This window comes from Pristis pectinata, chromosome 2, assembly GCF_009764475.1.
Source record: "Pristis pectinata isolate sPriPec2 chromosome 2, sPriPec2.1.pri, whole genome shotgun sequence".
In the NCBI taxonomy this organism is placed as follows: domain Eukaryota; kingdom Metazoa; phylum Chordata; class Chondrichthyes; order Rhinopristiformes; family Pristidae; genus Pristis; species Pristis pectinata.
In genome coordinates this window covers 75959153-75978921 of record NC_067406.1, presented here as the reverse complement: position 1 = coordinate 75978921, position 19769 = coordinate 75959153, and the positions used below count along the sequence as shown (strand labels likewise).

At 41.9% G+C, this 19769-nt stretch overlaps 1 protein-coding gene across 3 annotated transcripts in view; it reads right to left on the bottom strand.

Annotated features, from left to right (window-relative positions):
- dhx15 (DEAH (Asp-Glu-Ala-His) box helicase 15) overlaps nt 1-19769 on the bottom strand; it is a 112063-nt gene that overhangs the window by 62424 nt on the left and 29870 nt on the right. For all 3 annotated transcript variants that reach the window (XM_052010345.1, XM_052010343.1, XM_052010344.1), the window contains exons 4-5: nt 12560-12719; nt 10305-10523 (exon numbers count right to left, since the gene is read on the bottom strand). In XM_052010345.1, coding sequence (XP_051866305.1) covers nt 10305-10523; nt 12560-12719 — 379 coding nt within the window. The remainder of the gene's footprint in view (nt 1-10304; nt 10524-12559; nt 12720-19769) is intronic.

Below are 19769 nucleotides of genomic sequence, written 5' to 3'. Positions count from 1 at the left end.
ACCAATTTTAACAGATGCACCATAGAAAACATCCTATCCAGATTCAACACAGCTTGGTATAGCAACTGCTCTGCCCAAGCCCTCAAGAAATTGCAGAGATGATCGCTGCACAGTCCATCACACAAGCCAGCCTCCCCTCCATTGACTCTGTCTACACTTCTCACTGCCCTGCAAAAGCAGCCAACATAATCAAGGACCCTTCCCACCCTGGTCACTCTCTCTTCTCCCCCCCTCCCATTGGGCAGAAGATACAAAAGCTTGAGAACAGATACCACCAGGCTCAAGGACAGGTTCTATCCTGCTGTTATAAGACCTTTAGTATGATAAAAATTAACTCTTGATCTCTCAATCTACCTTGTCATGGCCTTTGCACTTTGTCTACCTGCATTGCACTCTGTAATGCTAACAGTATATTCTGCATTCTATTTTTTTTGTACTACCTTGATGTACTTATGTTTTGAATGATCTGTCTGGATGGCATGCAAACAAAAGCACTGTATGTGACAATAATAAACCAATTACCAATGCTGAAGAGGTAGTTTTCACACTTACCTCCTGGCCAAATCAATACAACCGAAAAGATAAACAACTACACATGCAACCAAGGAACACTACAGAGGAAAAGATGAAGAGGTATCACTGAAGAGTTACATAAAAATATCATCCTTCCAGTTAGTTAAAGCTTTCCTGCTCCTTTCCTGTGGCTTCTATCGGAAAATAGTTTGCCTTAACTTGCAACATGTTGTTTTTAAAATGAATAGTACAAATTTGTAAAAATATTTCCAACCCAGGTAAACCTATACCTTCTGAAATACACTGACATTCATGTGACCAAATATTCTATTTAAATACAATTAGTAGTCCCAAGAAAAAAAATCTATTCCTTGGAGCCTTCCAGAAGTCTCAAAAGGACAACAGTACTGCATCCTCCCCAGAGAACATTCCTTGGCAATAGATTTCAGAACTGATTGTACCTTATGTTCACCAAGAATGGAACAACTTGTGAATCCAACATCTGTCATGTGTTACTTGCCACCTCCTAAGAAAATAGCTAATCTGTTTCACTTCAGTGAAATTCCCAAGGCACTAATGCCACCAAATTTATTATCTATTTGAAATGTATCCATGCCACCAAATTTATTAGCTATTTGAAATGTATCCATAGTCAGAGAATGAAACAAAACTGTTCAATAAGTAAGGGAGGCTAATCCCCTTTTACAACTTTGCAAAATAGGAAAATGCAAATAATATTGTGGGAATTCAGTTTCTGGAATCCAGAGACCAGAGTTCAAATCACACCGTGACAACTGTGGAATTTAAATTCAGTTAATAAGCTAGAACTTAAAAAAATATTCATTAGTAATGATTATCACAAAAGCTACTAGGCTGTCATAAAAACCCATCTGGGTTTTTTCTAATTTATTTCAGGGGACACCTCGCAGGAGATCTCCCAACCTTGGCCATTCTACATACAGACCACTGAAGTGGTTAACTATTAAATACCCTGAGCGGCCAAGCAAGGCATTCAGTTCAAGGGCAGATTCAGATGGGCAAATGTCGCTGGCTTTGGTAGTTACACCCAGCCCTGAAAACATAAATAAACACAATGAAAATGAAAATGCAATTTGAATGGAGTTGCAAATACAAGGCATTTCAAATATTAATATTTAATAATCTTCACTGCCAAGTCATTATACTCTAAACTGAATCTTTTATTTAGCACTGAACTTTAAGTTTTCTGTTTATAAAGACTAACATGCATATTTATGACAGAAAAATACTACAAACAATGCCTCACTGATACATAAATCTAGCTCCATTACAACTCCAATGCATCTCCATTCCTCCGTTGAATGGATCACCATATTCTCCTTATGTCACTGGCATCTCAGACAAAGCTACTGCTCGCTGGAGGCAATAACATGACTAGCTGTGCATAAACTGACCCACTGCCTGGAGTGACACAAGGGGGGGGTGGAATGCATGAGCAGAAGTGAGAGGAGTGGAGGCATCAGCTAAGATCACCAAAAAACGATTCTCACAAGGGTGTCCACCAACTGCTGTTTGTGTTTCTTCATAATTATGACTACACTTTGAAGTAATTGTTTTGGGCTAAGTGCACACCTTCACTTCTGAATTGCAGGGGCTCTTATACAAGCCAAAAATTGCTTGCAATAAACTGTAGTCCACAGCCCCAGCAGCAATATAAAAAGGGGATGCCTTTTTGTTCAATAACAGTTCTAAAAACACAATATTCCACAATAAATGAGTGTTCTTGCTTGATTAGAAAACGTAAAACAGGAAGACAGTGGCACCAGTGCATTACAAGGTGAATTTTATCCCTGGGAAATGAAACAGTTAAGACCATACTCAGCTGGCTTCTCAGTTTTACTTTACATACACATTGGATCTTAGATGGATTTCTATCTTCGCCTAGGCTGAACTATTTTAGTGGTTTATCACATCCACTGATCATTCAGTTCCTTGCCCAACACTTTCCATGGTGACTATTCTCCACTGACCCACTTCTATCTCAGTATGGCTCAGCAGTCTGTTTTCCGTTTGTTTGTGGCAAGCTTTCACCTGTTCCTTCTGTTCCTTTCCAGGTCTAGATTCTGCTCACATCCTGCTGAACAACTACTTGGCACCTCCCCACTGCATTCCTCTGTCCCCTATCCCCCCCCAAACACAAACAAAACTTTGTCTTCTATAGCCATCGACTCCCTTCAAGCTTCAGAACTGTCGGTCACTCTTTCCTAACTGGAATGTGCCTGCTCCTCCAGCACCTGCTGTATTCTACAATCCTCAGCACTATAATGGCTCCTGGGAACAGCTCCCAATTATGAAATGACTGCTAGATCCCTGGGCTTAACTCTTCTTTGCCAATCCTGTTCTCAGCTCCTGAACTTGCATTCAACAACCACAGATACTCTACTTAAACAACTCCAAGATTCACTTGTACACAACAACCCCTTAACCTATCCAAGCTGGCTCTATCTGGCCCACTTGTCTATTCCAATCCCTATGCTGCTTGGGGACTTTAAGGCTGCTCTACTTGTAACCAGGAAGCGTCTCGTTATCTCCGCAATGCCTGCATAGACCAAATTCCTTGTGCCTACTCATGCACATTTTGGTTCCAATTCTATACCTTGAGCCCCTGACATCGTGGTCTGTCCAAGACCCTCTTGTCTATTTTTTCCTTTCAGCTATTTATGCCCCCTTTTGTTTCTTATCTTTTGAGTCATCCCACCATCACTACTGTTCTTCATGATGTCCTAAGTTTGAATCTTCATGGACAAGATTCCAGTAATTCCCACTACTGGAAACATCCTCTCCACATCCACTCTATCCAGGCCTTTAAATATTCAGTAGGTTTCAATGAGATTCCCCCCTCATCCTTCTAAACTCCAGCGAGTGCAGGCCCAGTGCCATCAAATGCTCCTCATACAATAACACTTTCATTCCCGGGATCATTCTCATAAACCTCCTCAGGACCCTCTCCAATGCCAGCACATCCTTCCCTAGATATGGAGCTCAAAACTGCTCACAATACTCCAAATGTAGTCTGACCAATGCCTTATAAAGCCTCAGCATTACACCCCTGCATTTATATTGCAGTCCTCTTGAAATGAATGCTAACATTGCATTTGCCTTCCTTACTACCGACTCAACCTGCAAGTTAGCCTTTAGGGAATTCTGCCCTAGGACTCCCAAGTCCCTTTGCACCTCCAATTTCTGAATTCACTCCCTGTTTAGAAAATAGTCTACGCCTTTATTCCTTCTACCAAAGTTCATGACCGTACACTTCCCTACGCTGTATTCCATCTGCCACTTCATGGCCCATTCTCCCAACCTGTCCAAGTCTTTCTGCAAACTCTCTGCTTCCTCAACACTACCTGCCCCTCCACCTACCTTTGTATCATCCGCAAACTTGGCCACAAAACCAGTAATTCCATCGTCCAGATCATTAACATATAACGCAAAAAGACCCAACATCAACCAGAGGAACAGCATTAGTCACCAGCAGCAACCAGAAAAGGCCCCCTTTATTACTACTCTTTGCCTTCTGCCAGTCAGCCAATCTTATATCCATCCTAGTAACTTTCCTGTAATACCACAGGTTCCTATCTTGTTTAGCAGCCTCATGTGCAGCCCCTTGTCAAAGGCCTACTGAAAATCTAAGTAAACAACATCCACTGACTCTCCTTTGTCTATCCTGCCTGTTAGTTCCTCTAAGAATTCCAGACTCGATTTGTCAGGCAAGATCTCCCATTAAAGAAACCATGCTGACTTCAGCCTATTTTATCATGAGCTTCCAAGTATCCCAAAACCTCATCCTTAATAATGGACTCTAACATCTTAGCAACCACTGAAGTCACCCTAACTGGCCTATAATTTCCTGTCTTTTGCCTCCCTCCCTTCTTAAAGAATGGAGTGACATTTGCGATTTTCCAGTCCTCCTGACTCTAGAGATTCTTGAAAGATCACTACTAATGCCTCCACAATCTCTTCAGCTACCTTTTTCAGAACCCTGGGGTGTAGTCCATCCGGTTCAGGTGATTTATCTGCTTTCAGACTTTTCAGCTTCCCAAGCACCTTCTCCTTAGTAATAGCAACTACACTCACTTCTGTCCCAACTCTCTCAAATTTCTGGCATGTCGCTGGTGTCTTCCACAGTGAAGACTGACGCAAAATACTTATCCAATTCGTCCGCCATTTCTTTGTTCCCCATTAGTATCTGTCCAGCGTCATTATCCAGCGGTCCAATGTCTACTCTTGCCTCTCTTTTACTCCTTATATATTTGAGAAAACTTTTGGTATCCTCTTTTATATTATTGGCTTGCTTACCTTCATATTTCTTCTTTTCTCCCCTTATTGCTTTTCCAGTTGCCTTCTGTTGGTTTTTAAAAGCTTCCCAAATCCTCCAGCTTCCCACTAATTTTTTGCAGTATTATATACCCTCTCATTTGCTTTCATACTGTCTTTGACTTCCCTTGTCAGCCACGGTTGCCTCATCCTCCCTTCAGAATGCTGCTTCTTCTTTGGGATGAACTGATCCTGTCTTCTGAATTACTCCCAGAAACTCCTGCCATTGCTGCTCTACCATCATCCCTGCTAGGGTGCCCTTCCAATCAGCTTTGGCCTCTGCAGTTACCTTTACTCAACTGTAATACCAATACATCTGATTTCAGCTTCTCCCTCTCAAACTGCAGGGTGAATTCTATCACATTATGATCACTGCCTCCTAAGGGTACCTTAAGCTCCCAAATCAAATCTGGTTCATTGCACAACACCAAATCCAGAATTGCCTTTTCCCTCATGGGCTCAACTACAAGTTGCTCTAAAAAGCCATCTCATAGGCATTCTACAAATTCCTTCTCTTGAAATCCAGTACCAACCTGATTTTCCCCAATCTACCTGCATATTGAAATCCCCCATGACCACCATAACACTGCCCTTCTTACGTGCCTTTTCTGTCTCCTGTTGTAATTTGTACCCCACATCCTGGCTACTATTTTGGAGGCCTGTATACAATTCCCATCTTTTTACCCTTGCAGTTTCTTAACTCTATCCACAAGGATTCTACATCTTCTGATCCTAGGTCACTTCAAAGGATTTGATTTCATTTTTATACCAACAGAGCCACCCCACCCCCTCTGCCCACCTGCTTGTCTTTTCGATAGGATGTGTATCCTCGGATGTTTAGCTCGCAGCTGTGAACTTCTTTCGACCATGACTCTGTGATGCCCACAACATCATATCTGCCAATTTCTAAGTGCACTACAAGCTAATCTACCTTATTTCGTATACTGCACGCATTCAAATATAACACCTTCAGTTCTGTATTCACCCACCCTTCTTCTCAAATTTGTCTCCACGTTGCCTGAAATTAAATTCTTATCCCTTTCTGTCTTATTCTTTATTCCGGAGATTGCAGTAACTTCTCCTGCACTCTCCTTCCCTTTTACTTTATCCATACTCTTCCATCTGTTGAACTCACTCCTCTATTTAGTTTAAAGCCCTATCTGCAGCCCTAGTTATGCGATTTGCCAGGACCCTGGTCCCAGCACGGTTCAGGTGGAGCCTGTCCTGTCAGAACAGCTCCCTCCTTCCTCAACACTGGTGCCAAAGTCCCAGGAATTCAAACCCATTTCTCCCACTCTTAATCTTTGAGCCATGCATTTAACTCTCTGATCTTATTTATCCTGTGCCAATTTGCACATGGCTCAGGTAGCAATCCAGAAGATTATTACCTTTTTTGGTTCTGCTTTTTAATTTAATCCCTAGCTGCTCAAATTCCCTCAGCAGAACCTCTTTCCTTGTTCTACCTATGTCATTGGTACCCACATGGACCGTGACAACTGGATCTTTCCCCTCCCATTCCAAATTCCTCTTCAGGTCAGATGAGATGTCCCGAACCTGGGCACCAGGCAGGCAACACAGCCTTGGGGTCTCTTGACCCTTGCAACAAAGAATTGTGTCTATTCCCCTGTCTATACTACCCCAATCACAACTACATTTCTCTCCTCTGCCCCTCTTGAATGGCTCCCTGAACCACAGTGCCATGGTTCGGTTGTTCATCCTTCCTACAGCCCCCACTCTCATCTGCACAGAAAGTAAGAATCTCAGACCTGTTGGACAAGCTCAAGGGCCGAGGCTCCTCCAGCACTACCTCTTGGATCCCCCTTCCTGCCTCACTCAATCACACCCTCTTGCCCCTGACCACAGACCAAATTTGAAGTAATTAATCTAATGGGTGTGACTGCCTCCTGAAAAAGCATCCAGGTAACTCTCCCCCTCTCTGATGCGTCACAGTATTTGAAGTTTAGATTCCAGGTCATCAACTTTGAGCCTGGGTTCCTCGAGCAACCAACACTTGCTGCAGATGTGGTCACCAGGAACCACAGAGATCACCAGCTCCCACATCATGCAGCTACAACACATCACCTGATCCTCCATCCCTACTTTATTTAGTTATAATTTGATATCTTTTTATTTAACTACTATAAAAGACCTTACCTGTTCTTACCTGCTACTCACCTGTGCCTCCTCGCCAAAGCTCGCCAAAGCCTCAGAATTCCCACTCCTACACTGACCCACTCTCACTATGGCTGCTCCAAAATAATGATTACACATTTCTTTCAGCAAAATCAACTAAGACTAATGGGCATATATTGCAAGTAACTGGTTGAAGGACTAGAAAGAATTTTTTTCCATCTATAATTTCACTGCCTTAAAAGGGTGTTAGAGGCAGAAACACTCGCCATATTTAAAAAGTGCGTGGATGTGTAGTTGAAGAACCGCACCCTGCAGGACTAAGAACCAGGTACTAGAAGATGAGATTAGGTCAGACAGCTTTATTTTTACACATTCATGGGCTAAATGACTGCCTTGTCATAGAGCCATTGAGTCATACAGCAATGGAAACAGGCCCTTCGGCCCAACTCGTCCATGCCGACCATCGTGCCTTCTTGAGCTAGTCCCATTTGCCCACATTTGGCCCACATCCCTCTAAACCTTTCCTATCCACACACCTGCCAAATGTCTTTTAAACATTGTAACTGCACCCTCCTCCACCACTTCTGAATCATATATCCACCATCCTCTACGTGGGAAAACCTTAAACCTATGCTTTATGGTTTTAGATTCTCCTACCCTAGGAAAAAGACTGCAACCATACACCTTATCCATGCCCAATATTTCATGAACCCCCGTAAGGTCACCCTTCAGCTCTTCACTCCAGGCAAACAGCCCAAGTTCATCAAGTGTCTCCTTACAACTCAAGTTCTCCAGTCCCTGCAATATCCTTGTGAATCTTTCCTGCAACCTCTCCAGCTTAATCACATCCTTCTTATAGTACGGCAACCAGAAATGCACATAATATTCCAGGTACAGCCTCACCAACATCTCGTACAGCTGTAACACGACGTCCCAACTCATAATTTATGCTCTGAAGAAGGCAAGTGTGCCATGTGCCTGCTTCACCACCTTGTCTACCTGTGTCACCATCGTCAGAGAACTATATACTTCTAGGTCTTTCTGTTCTAGAGCACTCCCCAGGGCCCTCTCATTCACTGTGCACGTCCTGCCCTGGTTTAACTTCCCAAAATGAATCACATTGCACTTGTATGAGTTAATTTCCATCTGTTATTCCTTTGCCCACTTTCCTTGTTGATCTAGATTCCACTGTAATTGAAGACAACCTTCTTCACCATCCACCACACAAGCAATTTAGGTGTTATCCACAAACTTACTAAATCATGCCATCTGCATTCTCATTCAAATCATTAATATATATGACAAACAGGGGATCCAGCACCAATCCCTGTGACACACCACTGGTCCCAGGCCTCCAATTTGGAAAAACAACCCTCCACTACCACCCTGACTCCTTCCACCAAGCTAATTTTATATCCAATTGGCTAGCACGCTCTGGATCCCATGTGACTTCACCTTCCAGACAAGCCTACAATACAGGACCTTTTCGAAAGCTCTGCTGAAGTCCACGCAGAAACTATCTACCGCCCTACCCGCGTCAATTCTCTCGGTCACCTCTTCAAAAAAACTCAAATGCACAAGACACGATTTCTCATGCACAAAGCCATGCTGACTATTCTTAATCAGTCCTTGCCTTTCCAAATGTGAACAGATCCCACCTTTCACAATCCCCTCCAGTAACTTTCCCAGCACTGATGATAGGCTCATTGGCCAGTCGCTCTCTAGCTTGTCCTTGCAGCCCTTCTTAAATAAAAGCACAATATTAGCCAAATGAAAAACACCATGATGTTGGAGGAACTCAACAGGCCAGACAGCATCCGTGGAGAAAAGCAGGCGATCAACGTTTTGGGTCTGCTGAGTTCCTCCAGCATCATTGTGTTTTTCATCTAGATTCCAGCATCTGCATAACATTAGCCACCCTTCAGTTTTCCAGTACCTCACCTGTGGCTAAGGTGATACAAAAGCCTTTAACAAAGCCTCTGCAATTTCTTCCCTTGCTTCCCACAATGTCTTAGGATACGCTTGTTTCACACTCCGAACTTTGTTATTATTTCTATGGATCAACTCTCATCTGGACTCTCTCTTGCAAACCCAATCATAACCAAGCACCTTCAGCAATGGCTTCCCTTCCTAAATTTACTCCACTTCACCTAGAGTCCTTCCAGAATCCTCCTTCATTTCTTTATTTACACACCAACATTGGGTCAGAATCTGCTATGGCAGGCAACTCTTCCACCTTGCTCAGTGGAAGCACCCATGTTGATCGCTATTTACTTGGCATTCACCACAGTTTTTGCCAATTAAACAGTAGGCAGACTGATGCAATCTTTAACCTTCACCACAAACAATCCAATGTCTCTATTTCAAGTTGAACCCAGCTGTTCACCATACTGAAATTCTGGTCAACCTCAGAGGTGCCATCCACACTTGCTCTCTCAAAAGGCTACCTGCTTCCAGCTTAGGATCACTATTTAATTCTGTACCTCCACAATCTATTGGCCACTAACAATCTCACCCATTCACTTTTTTTAGTACTGATTACTAAATATTCACCTCATTTCTGCATCTCCAACAAGCATCACTTTCCTATACTAACTAATCTATTCATTCCAACAAAATTTAAATTCTCATTTGCATTTAATGCTATTCAAAGCCTTGCACATTCCCATTCTATAAACGCCCACCATCCACCCGCATCAATACCACATCACCATAACATCCGATCTAATGTTCCCTTCTCTTCCATGCCTTGCACTACTAGGCCCCAGGTTCCAGAACTTCCAAACTAAGTAACTCTGCCTCTCCTCTCATATCTGTAAAACTGATATTGTTAACCAACCTCAGAAGAACATTGTGCAATTTCCTCCCAGCTACCTTCTCAAAACAAAATTCAATGATTAAATCAATTTTTTTTTTTAATTGATGGGTTGGGAAAAAGAGTAGAAAACAGAATTCATGTGGTCACCACAGTGAGAGAGAAAGCAATACTGTGGTGATTTTAAGTTCAGAAGTGAATCTTCAAATAAAATGTACCCCATCAGAAATAGTTTAATTCTGTCAAATTCACTTCTTAACATTTTATAAGTAAACCCTTCCCAAAATGATTACAGAAGTAACATTAGGTCACAATAGATTTAAGATGATGCCAGGTTTTAAGTTATTGATTTAAACCAAATGTCTGGTAGGCCTGAAAAAGGCAGAAAACTGCAAGTATTAGTACATAATAAACTAAACAGCAAAGCATACAGCTGTACTTAATGACAGAATTCAATTTTGAGCTGTAAAAATAGAATTGTGTCTCTTACCTCTTGACCTGTGAGGAAAAGAAGAACATCTCCCTCCTCTTCTTCACACATATGTATCTGAATAACTGTTCGGATCGCTGACTCCAGATAATCTCTCTCTGGTTCTGGAGTATAGAATATTTCTACAGGATGCGTACGTCCAGGAATTGTAAGCAGTGGGCAACTATCAAAGTAGACCTGAAACTTGCCTGCGTCAAGTGTGGCACTCATGATGATAATCTGGAAAAAAATGTACTTTGGTCTCAATCCACATCAGAAAAGACTTCAGCTAAACCTATAAAATTAAAACTCAGTCTCTCTCTGGAAGAGCTGACAAACAGGTGAATTGCCATATTCTAAATTCAAACATTGCTGAACACAAAAAAAAAACCTTCATAAGTCTGGGTTTCTAATCTTTGCGGAATGTAACAACCTAACCCCACAGCATGGAGCACAACTATACATCGAATGTGTAAGCTTGCATGCCAAATAGCAAACAGCACCAATTGACTACTTGCTAAATTGCAAGATCTGCTAAATAGCAATTCTTCCTGCACCAAAGGGATTCTAATTAAACACAGACTGAAGTTATAAACCTGAAGAGTAAAACTTATTGAAGTGATGTCCTTTCCTTCAAACAATTCATTTATGGCTTGTCAATGAAGTTGGTTACAATAATGCTGTCTGCACACAGATCTGCTGGTCAGACTGGATTGCTGCGTTTATGCAGGGACTCTAGAACAGTTCTTAGATCCATTATAATTGCAGGTCATTTAAGACTTTTCTTCCACATTTTTTGGATCCAGTTTTATGAACTAGCTTTCTTTTGTTAAATTTGTTTCCCCAAAAACAGTTTCATTTTGGTGTGGTACCAAACTCACTGAACTTCAATGCATACACAGAGATGAAAGAACAAAGCACTAGCACAAAAAAGCTTGGGTAATTTTCTCCTCCTTATTCCAAAAGGAATGAAGTCAATTTGAAGTCATTACTGTGGCCCTGACTGAGATCAACCATGTTGACAGTCTGGGGATTTGGCTTTGGAAACAATCCCCACATGCAAAGCTTAGCTGCTTGCTCCTCATTAAATGAAAGAAGCCCAAAACAACTTTTTTTAAATCCGCAAAATGAGAGGCAATAGCAAAGGAGCTTCCATCTTGAAAAGGAACATATTGCTCATTTTCATTCCTGCAAGCTCAAGTCAAGGTTTACCTATAGAGACACAAGAGATTGCAAAGATTTACCTGTATCACCTCTAATAATAGTGACAAATCATCTGGATTTCAACATGAGCTAATACGGGGGGAGGGGACTACAAAGCTTTTCAAAGAACGTGATCATAATTTCACATTTCTTGCAACTGAGGGTTGAAGTCACCGACAAGTTTGCCCAACAGGAGTCCAGCTGGTCCCACCACAGCTCTGTGATGCAGCAGATTATCCCAAGGATTAACTAATTTAACTCAGTATTCCTTTTTGCCTGTCTACTTTAAGGCATTCCCGGTGCATTTCAAACAGCTCCGGAAGCAATTACCATGCTAAAGAAAAAATAACTACTTGTAGAATTAAGTTTAAATGCTTGGTTCAGGAAGGTGAAACAACATACTGACAGTCATCAAAAGATCAGACTAGTTTACTGTTAGGTGTGCCTGTAAGAGCAAAGGCCAAGTTTGTTCCAGTCCAGAGACTTGTAAGTTAAGCACAAATGATTTTGTTTCAGGCGAATTCTTAACTAAGGCAGAAGGTAGCCATCGTAGTACTCTTGCCTTCAAGTCAGAAGGTCATGGAGGCAAGCCCCACTCAAGAGACTTGACTCAGTGACGCAGGCTGACAATCTAATGCAGTACAAAAGAGGACGGTATTCTCATAAGTGCTATATTTTAGATGAGACATTAAATCAAGGCACTCTGTGTCCCCTTAAGTGCACCTAAAAGATTCTATGTACTATTCAAAGTGTAGCAGTTCTTAGGATGCCCTGGCTAGTATTTATCCCATTACAGAAAACAAAGCAAAGATCTTACAATGATGTACATCACCCCTAGTTACGAAAATGCAACTGTAGTTTTTTCTTCTTACAATGGGCACTTGCAATCAAATGAGCACTTCATGGCGAGCACTCTGGCATGTCCTGTGATTACAAAGAGTGAAAAGGAAAGGCAAGTCCTTCAGGCTATAATTTTACTGTTACAGTTGACACAAAGTTTACTGGATGGAATCTCTGAAGCTTGCACCATGACCACCACCAATCTCTCTACCCCCACCCCAGAAAACCCTTACCTTCAAATCTGATCTCTGCTTCACAACTTCTTTCAATACACCCATAAGGATATCTGTTGCTAATGTACGCTCATGTGCTTCGTCAAGGATGATGACTCCATATCGTTCCAGAAGAGGGTCATTCATGGCTTCTCGAAGCAACATACCATCAGTCATGTACCTATAAACAATTTCATAACAAATTATTGCTCCATGTATAAATGCCAGCACATAAAAAAAGTGAACAACAGATAAAAGCATTACCAAGAAAGGCCAACAATTCCAAGCTATGTAGCCATGTGCTAAGAGTTTGTATTCAGCAACTTGAGACATTAAAAAGGTACAATGCATGATATCTGTATGACTAAAACAGTCACTTATCATGACCCTGTAATACTTAAGATATAGAAGTGAAGTTTTCCCTGCATAAACAAGAGTTTTACCTTATGCTAACTTGGTCTCAGCCCAAAAGAACAGAAAATACTCAACTCAGTTTCAGGCCCGAGCCCAAGAAGTCTTGGAAACATTTCTCCTTTAATCTCAGCACATCTGCTGATGGTGGTCCAACAACACAATGTTAATGGACTTTTGCTCATGACTGCCATTAAACAATTTCTTCCAAAAGGCTAAATATTTACAATTTCCATACACACAATGGCTCATTGACAACACACATTCATCAGCTTAGATTTTACAAGCTCACATCCATAATTCTTCCATGTTCATGATTAAGGCAAACTTTATACATCACATTCTTCCCAGAGATATGTTTATAATTCCATCCATGTGACAGGATATTTATATAGCTATATTCTTTCTGTTGCTGGCAATGCCTAAACTCCAAGAATCCCTTCAGTTCTCTTCACCATGATAGACTGAAAAATAAATCAGGAGCATAGGATAGGCCATATGGCCCCACAAACCCATTTAATATCATGGCTTATTTGATTTTAATCTTAATTCTGCATTCCCATCCATCCATGGTAGCCTTTCGTTCCTTTGAATATCATGCATCTACCTCTGCCTTAAAAATATTCAAAAATTTTGTTTTCTCCAATCTGAGGAAAACAGTTCAAAAGGCTCACGAATTCGTGTAAATACATTTCACTACATCTGCCCTAAATGGGCCACCTCTTAAACAGTGACCCTATAGTTCTAGATTGTCCAACAAGAAATGTCTCTATATGCATCAAGCCTTCTCACTCTTCTAAACTCAAGTGGATCTTTCTGTGCATCTTTCCTCACAAGACAACCTCACTCCCCACCAGTCATTCCAGATATTAGTCTAGTAAGCCTGTTATTTGCTTCTAATATAGTAGCAACTTTTCTTTAAACAGGGAAACCAGTACAGTGTACAGCAGTGCAGCTGTGATTTCACCAATGTCCTATATAACTAAAGGACAACCTCCATTCGTATTCAATTTACCTGGCAATAAACAACAACATCGTTAGCTTTCCCAATTACTTGCAGTACCTGCATGCTAGCCTTTTACACCAAGACACCCAGATCCCTCAGCAGCTCAGAGTTCTACAATCTCTCACCAGTCAGATAACATACTTTTATTTTCCATGCCAAAATGGGCAAATTTCACAGCTTTCCACATTATATTACATTTACCCGATCTTTTTCCATTCATTTTGCCTATTATCAATTGAAATCTCACATCCTCTTCAGGACTCACTTTCCTACCTCTGTGCCATCAGCAATTAATTGCAAGAAGTTGAGGCCCCAGCACAAATTAACTTGGTATGCCACTCATTACATCTTGTCAATCAGGAAAGGACTTATTTGTATATTTTTTCCCCCAGTAACACACATTTTAGAAAAAGGACATTTACAATATTGCTGTTTTAATATTCTATTATTCATGCTACATGTAAAATATAGATTACTCACTGTGCTATGCACAGACCAAGAAACTTAACACACAATTTCTTAATGGCCTACTTGAAGACAAATTTATATTTTCTTTTGAAAAATCTGTCAGTTGGAGATGTATATTTTGAAAGCATACTCTAAATTTTATTAACAGTGCAATCATTCTCCAATAGCACTTCTATGAAGTGCTGCTGTTAGAACTGAAAAGAACTTGTTTAAATTATTTAACAATGTCTTATTAATTATGTAGCTAGCCAACAGTACAATGTTGAAAAGTATTAAACTTCCTTGCATACTCTGTGAAGAAATGAGTATACAACTATTTTAACAATTTGCTACTGGGCTGAATCTCACCACAGATGGGAAAGTGCAAATTCAGTGAAGTAAATAAATCTGCAAGAAAAAGCTGCAACCAGAATGGAGACTGTGGAACAAAAATTGTCACAAAAACCCATCTTGTGGCTACTTCTGGGGCACACCAATACCCATGCTATTCCAGTATAGCTGCAACACTGGCGTCTACCAGATATTGTGGAAGGTTTTCCAAGTACGTACTGATTACGAAAAACAGGACAAATCTACCAGAGCAAGTAGCAGTATCACATTGGCCAAGAGCAGATGATGAAGAATAAAAAGACAGATTTAGAATGCATGCACATAAATGCACAAAATGAGCAAGGGTGGTGAGCGACGTGCACAAATAGCCATGTGGAAATATGCAATGGAATAACTAAAATGTGGCTCAAAAATGGTGTGAACTGGTCGCTTAATATTCATGGATGCAAAAATTTCAAAAAAACAGAAGGGAAGAGAAAAGGTAAGTGGAATGGCAGCATTAAATTAGGTTAGACGCAGTAGTGTTGGAAACAGGACACCTGTGAGGGGGCAAAGTCAGAATTAGTCTGGTCAGAGCTGACAAGCAGAAAAGGCTACGATCATACTACTGGCAATAGTCAAAATGGTGAGAGACAATGGAGCTAGTCTGCAAGGAAATTACAGAAATGTGCAAGAACTACAGAGTAGCAAGTCTGGGGATGCTTACACAAACCTTGGCCTAATTGTTAGATAGCCAATAAAAAAAAAGGAGGTATTTCTAAAGGGCAAAGATTTTCTCAACCAGTGTGTTCTTGGTGCAGCTTGGAAGGAGACACTGCAGGATCTGGAAGGAAGTGGACAGATAACGAGTAAGAGTGATCACTGCATCAGTAATTTAGATTAGAAATGTAGAACAACAACCTAAAGCAGAATTTCTATGAAGTGTGCGCTAATCTACCCAGGGTGAAGTACAGCCACAGAACATCAGGAAAAAACAGCAAAGAGTCATCAGATATTTGAGACGTTTCAGATATGGGCCAAGTACATTCTCACAAAAGGGAAGGGCAAGGGAAACAAGGGTACAGGGATGATGAGGGAGGTAAAGAATGTGATGAAACAAAAAGCTTTATGCTACATGTCAGGCAAACATTTCAACCAGGAACCAGGCTCAGAGTAGAGCAAGTTGAGATGGGAATAAAACTGGAAAATGAAGTTCAAAGAGTGAAATAGGAGAACAGCATGGCAGTTAACACAAAAAGGATCTTCTATCAGCATGTAAATAGAAGGCAGGTAATAACAGATAAGTTAGATACCTACTGGTGGGGGGGGGGGGGGGGGGCAAGCAGGGGGAAGAAAGGAGGTGATATATGCTTAGAGGCTTGAGAAAACAGTTCAAGTATTTTGTATCTCTGTTGACTGAAGAAGAGCTGCTGTCAAAATATTGGTCGAAGCAGAAATGGCAGAGGTAATAAAAGGGCTAACAACCAATGAATAGGATGCACCGGAAAGGCTGGCTAAGCTCAGAATGGATGTTGACCATTTCAGAAGGCTTCAAACAAATAATTTAAATACAACTGAGTGACAAGGATCTATGTTACAACTTTTGTTGCTTCATCAAAAAATCTAGTTCAGTTAGCCAAAACCGAAAAACCAGGACAAGCCCTTTCACTATGAAAGTCCATATACAAAATTCCATCCATAGACAATCCCAAGTTCAGTAAACTCTTGAAGAGATTGTTTAGTAAGTATGACTTGCCCTTCATAAATCTGTGCCAGCACACTTGATCAACTGAATTCTTTTAAGTTTTTTCGCACACCATACCCAATTAAAAATTAGTAAAATTTTATTACAGACTGGTTTGAATTTGCCTTATTTCCTCCTCTATTTTCTTAACAGACTGACATACAATTTTCCAGTGAAAGGAAAAATTCACGCATCATCAGAGCTTCAGAAGATAGAGTCAGAGTCATACAGCACGGAAATAGGCCCTTCAGCCCAATTGGTCCATGCCAACCAAGGTGCCCCATCCAAGCTAGTCCCACTTGCAGCATTTGGCCCAAACCTTCTAAACCTTTCCAATCCACATACCTGTCTATCTTCTAAAAGTTATTATTGTACCTGCCTCAACCACTTCCTGTGACAGCTGATCCCACATAGAAACCACCCTTTGTGTAAAAAATAGCCCCTCAAGTTCCTCTTAAATCTTTTCCCTCTCGCCTTAAACCTATGCCCTCTAGTTCTTGATTCCCTAACTCTGGGAAAAAGACTAAGTATATTCACCCTATCTCTGTCCTTCATGATTTTATACACCTTTAAAATCCTCGCCTGTCCAACCTCTCTATAACTCAGTCCCTCAAGTCCTGGCAGCATCCTTGTAAATCTTTTCTGCACTCCTTCCAGTTTAGTAACACCTTTCCTATAGCAGGACGACCAAAACTGAACACAATATTCCAAATGTGGCTTCACCAACGTCCTGTTGCAGTTGTAACACCTTCTATACTCAATGCCTTGGCTGTTGAATGCCAGCGTGGCAAAAGCCTTCTTCACCACCCTGTCAGTGAACCATATACTTGTACTCCAAGGTCCTTCTGTTCAACAGCGCTCCCCAGGGCCCTGCCGTTCACTAGAAGTCCCACCTGGATTTGACTTTCCGATGCAACACCTCGCACTTACCCAAATTAAACTCCATTTGCCATTCCTTGGCCCACTTACTCAGCTATCAAGATCCCTCTAATTTTTGATAACCACCTTCTTTATCCACTATGCCACCTATTTTATTGTCACCTGCAAACTTCCTAACCGTGCCCTGTACATTCTTATCCAAATCATTGATATAGCTGACAAACAACAATAGGCCCAGCACCGGCCCAAGGCACACCATTAGTTGCGGCCTCCAGTCCAAGAAACAACCTTCTACCGTCACCCTCTGCTTTCTACCATCAAGCCAATTGTGTATCCAATTAGCCAGCTGTCCCTGGATTCCATACAATCTAACTCTCCAGAGCAGCCTAACATGTGAAACCCTATCAAAGGCCTTACTGAAGTCCACATAAACCATGTCTACCACCCTGCCCTCATTAACCTTTTTGGTCACCTCTTCAAAAAACTCAATCAAGTTCAGAAGAAATTAACTCCCGTGCGCAGAACCATGCTGACAAGCCCTAATCAAATTTATGTCCATCTTATCCCTCAGAATCCTCTCCAGTAACTTAACTACCACAGATGTTATACTTACTGGTCTATAGAGCCCAGGTTTTTCTTTGCCATCCTTCTTAAATAAAGCCACAACATTCACTACCCTCCAGTCTACCGGTACCTTCACCATGGCTAACGCCGATGCAAGTATCTCAGCCAGGGCTCCCACAATTTCTTCTTTAGCCTCCCACAGTGTTCTTGGATATACCTCTTCAGGCCCTGGAGATTTGTCTACTTTCATACCTTTTAAGACATCCAGCACCTCCTCTCCTGTAGTGCAGACTATCCCCAAGACCTCCCCATTTACTTTTCCCAGTTCCAAAGTCTTCATGTCTTTCTCCACAATAGAAAGAAGGAGAAATATTCATTACAGGCTCTGTCCATCTCCTGCAGCTCCACACAAAGGTGTCCCCTTTGGTCTCTGAGGGGCCCTATTCTCTATAGTTACTCTTTTTTCCTTAATATACATAAAAAATCTCTTTGGATTTTCCTTAATCTTCTCTGCCTAAGTTATCTCATGCCCCCTTTTTGCTCTCCTGATTTCAGCTACAGTACACTCTGCATCCCCTATACTCCTTCACTTGATCCCAGCTGCCCGTACCTGACACATGCCTCCTTTTTCCTGGCCAGAGCCTCAACATCCCTCATGCTTTGTAGGTAGGGTCAACACTGAATATCCAAGTCACTTCTCAACTGTTTAGATGGAACACATTTTAACCATATCTAACTAGATGTTGGTACTTTTGATTGTGCATTTGAAGTCAAAAATACTACCAAGTGAGCCAACAATGCTTTCCTTTGGAGAAAAAGGAAGTGAACTCTAATTTTGTGTTTAAAGCATAATTTGGGTGCATAACTAAATAGCATCATACTTATCTTACAATATATGCTTTATAAATTTAACTTCAATAATTATGAACATTTATCTCCCCCACCCCACACTTAATATTAAGTTGTTTTGATTTTTGGGCCTGTAGCGGTTGCTACCGCGGAATAAATCAAGACTCTACTCGGAGGATTGCCAAACAGAACTGGTTTATTTTCCCGCCTTGTGCGGGCCCTTTAAGGGAGAGAAACTCCCGCCCAAAAAACCGGCAATGACGTAAGTCCTACGTCATCAGGACTTTCCCGCGCGCGGGTTCTCCCCGTCGCTCGGAAAGACGAGGCCCGCCGCCATGTTGGGCCTCGTCGCTCCGACGCCACGCGACCCGACTGCCGAGCCGGTTCGCCCGACTAGACGGTGAGTCGCCACACAACCCCCCCCCAGAACCGGCGAGACAGTCCCCAAGGTCCGTGGGCTGTGCCAGCTGCCGCTTAGGGGGGCGGCCTCTGCGTCGTGGCGTGGCAACCTCGACAGGCTGTTGCAGATCCAAATGGGCCGGTTTGAGGCGGTCCGCCGTGAAAACCTGTTCCCTGCCTCCAATGTCCAAAATAAAAGTGGTTTATTTTCCCACCTTGTGCGGGCCCTTTAAGGGAGAGAAACTCCCGCCCAAAAAACCGGCAATGACGTAAGTCCTACGTCATCAGGACTTTCCCGCGCGCGGGTTCTCCCCGTCGCTCGGAAAGACGAGGCCCGCCGCCATGTTGGGCCTCGTCGCTCCGACGCCGCACGACCCGACTGCCGAGCCGGTTCGCCCGACTAGACGGTGAGTCGCCACAGGCCATTCAATCCATGGACCACACAGAATACACTTCTAATTTTTGTCTCCTAGAATTTCTGCTCACCTGGTATGCTGTACACTTCATCTCCTCCCAATCTTTCACCAAAGATGCATTTGTCCTGTGAATTTACAAGTTGTGCTTTCTAAACTTAACCCAACAGCTACTGAAGTGAATAAAAA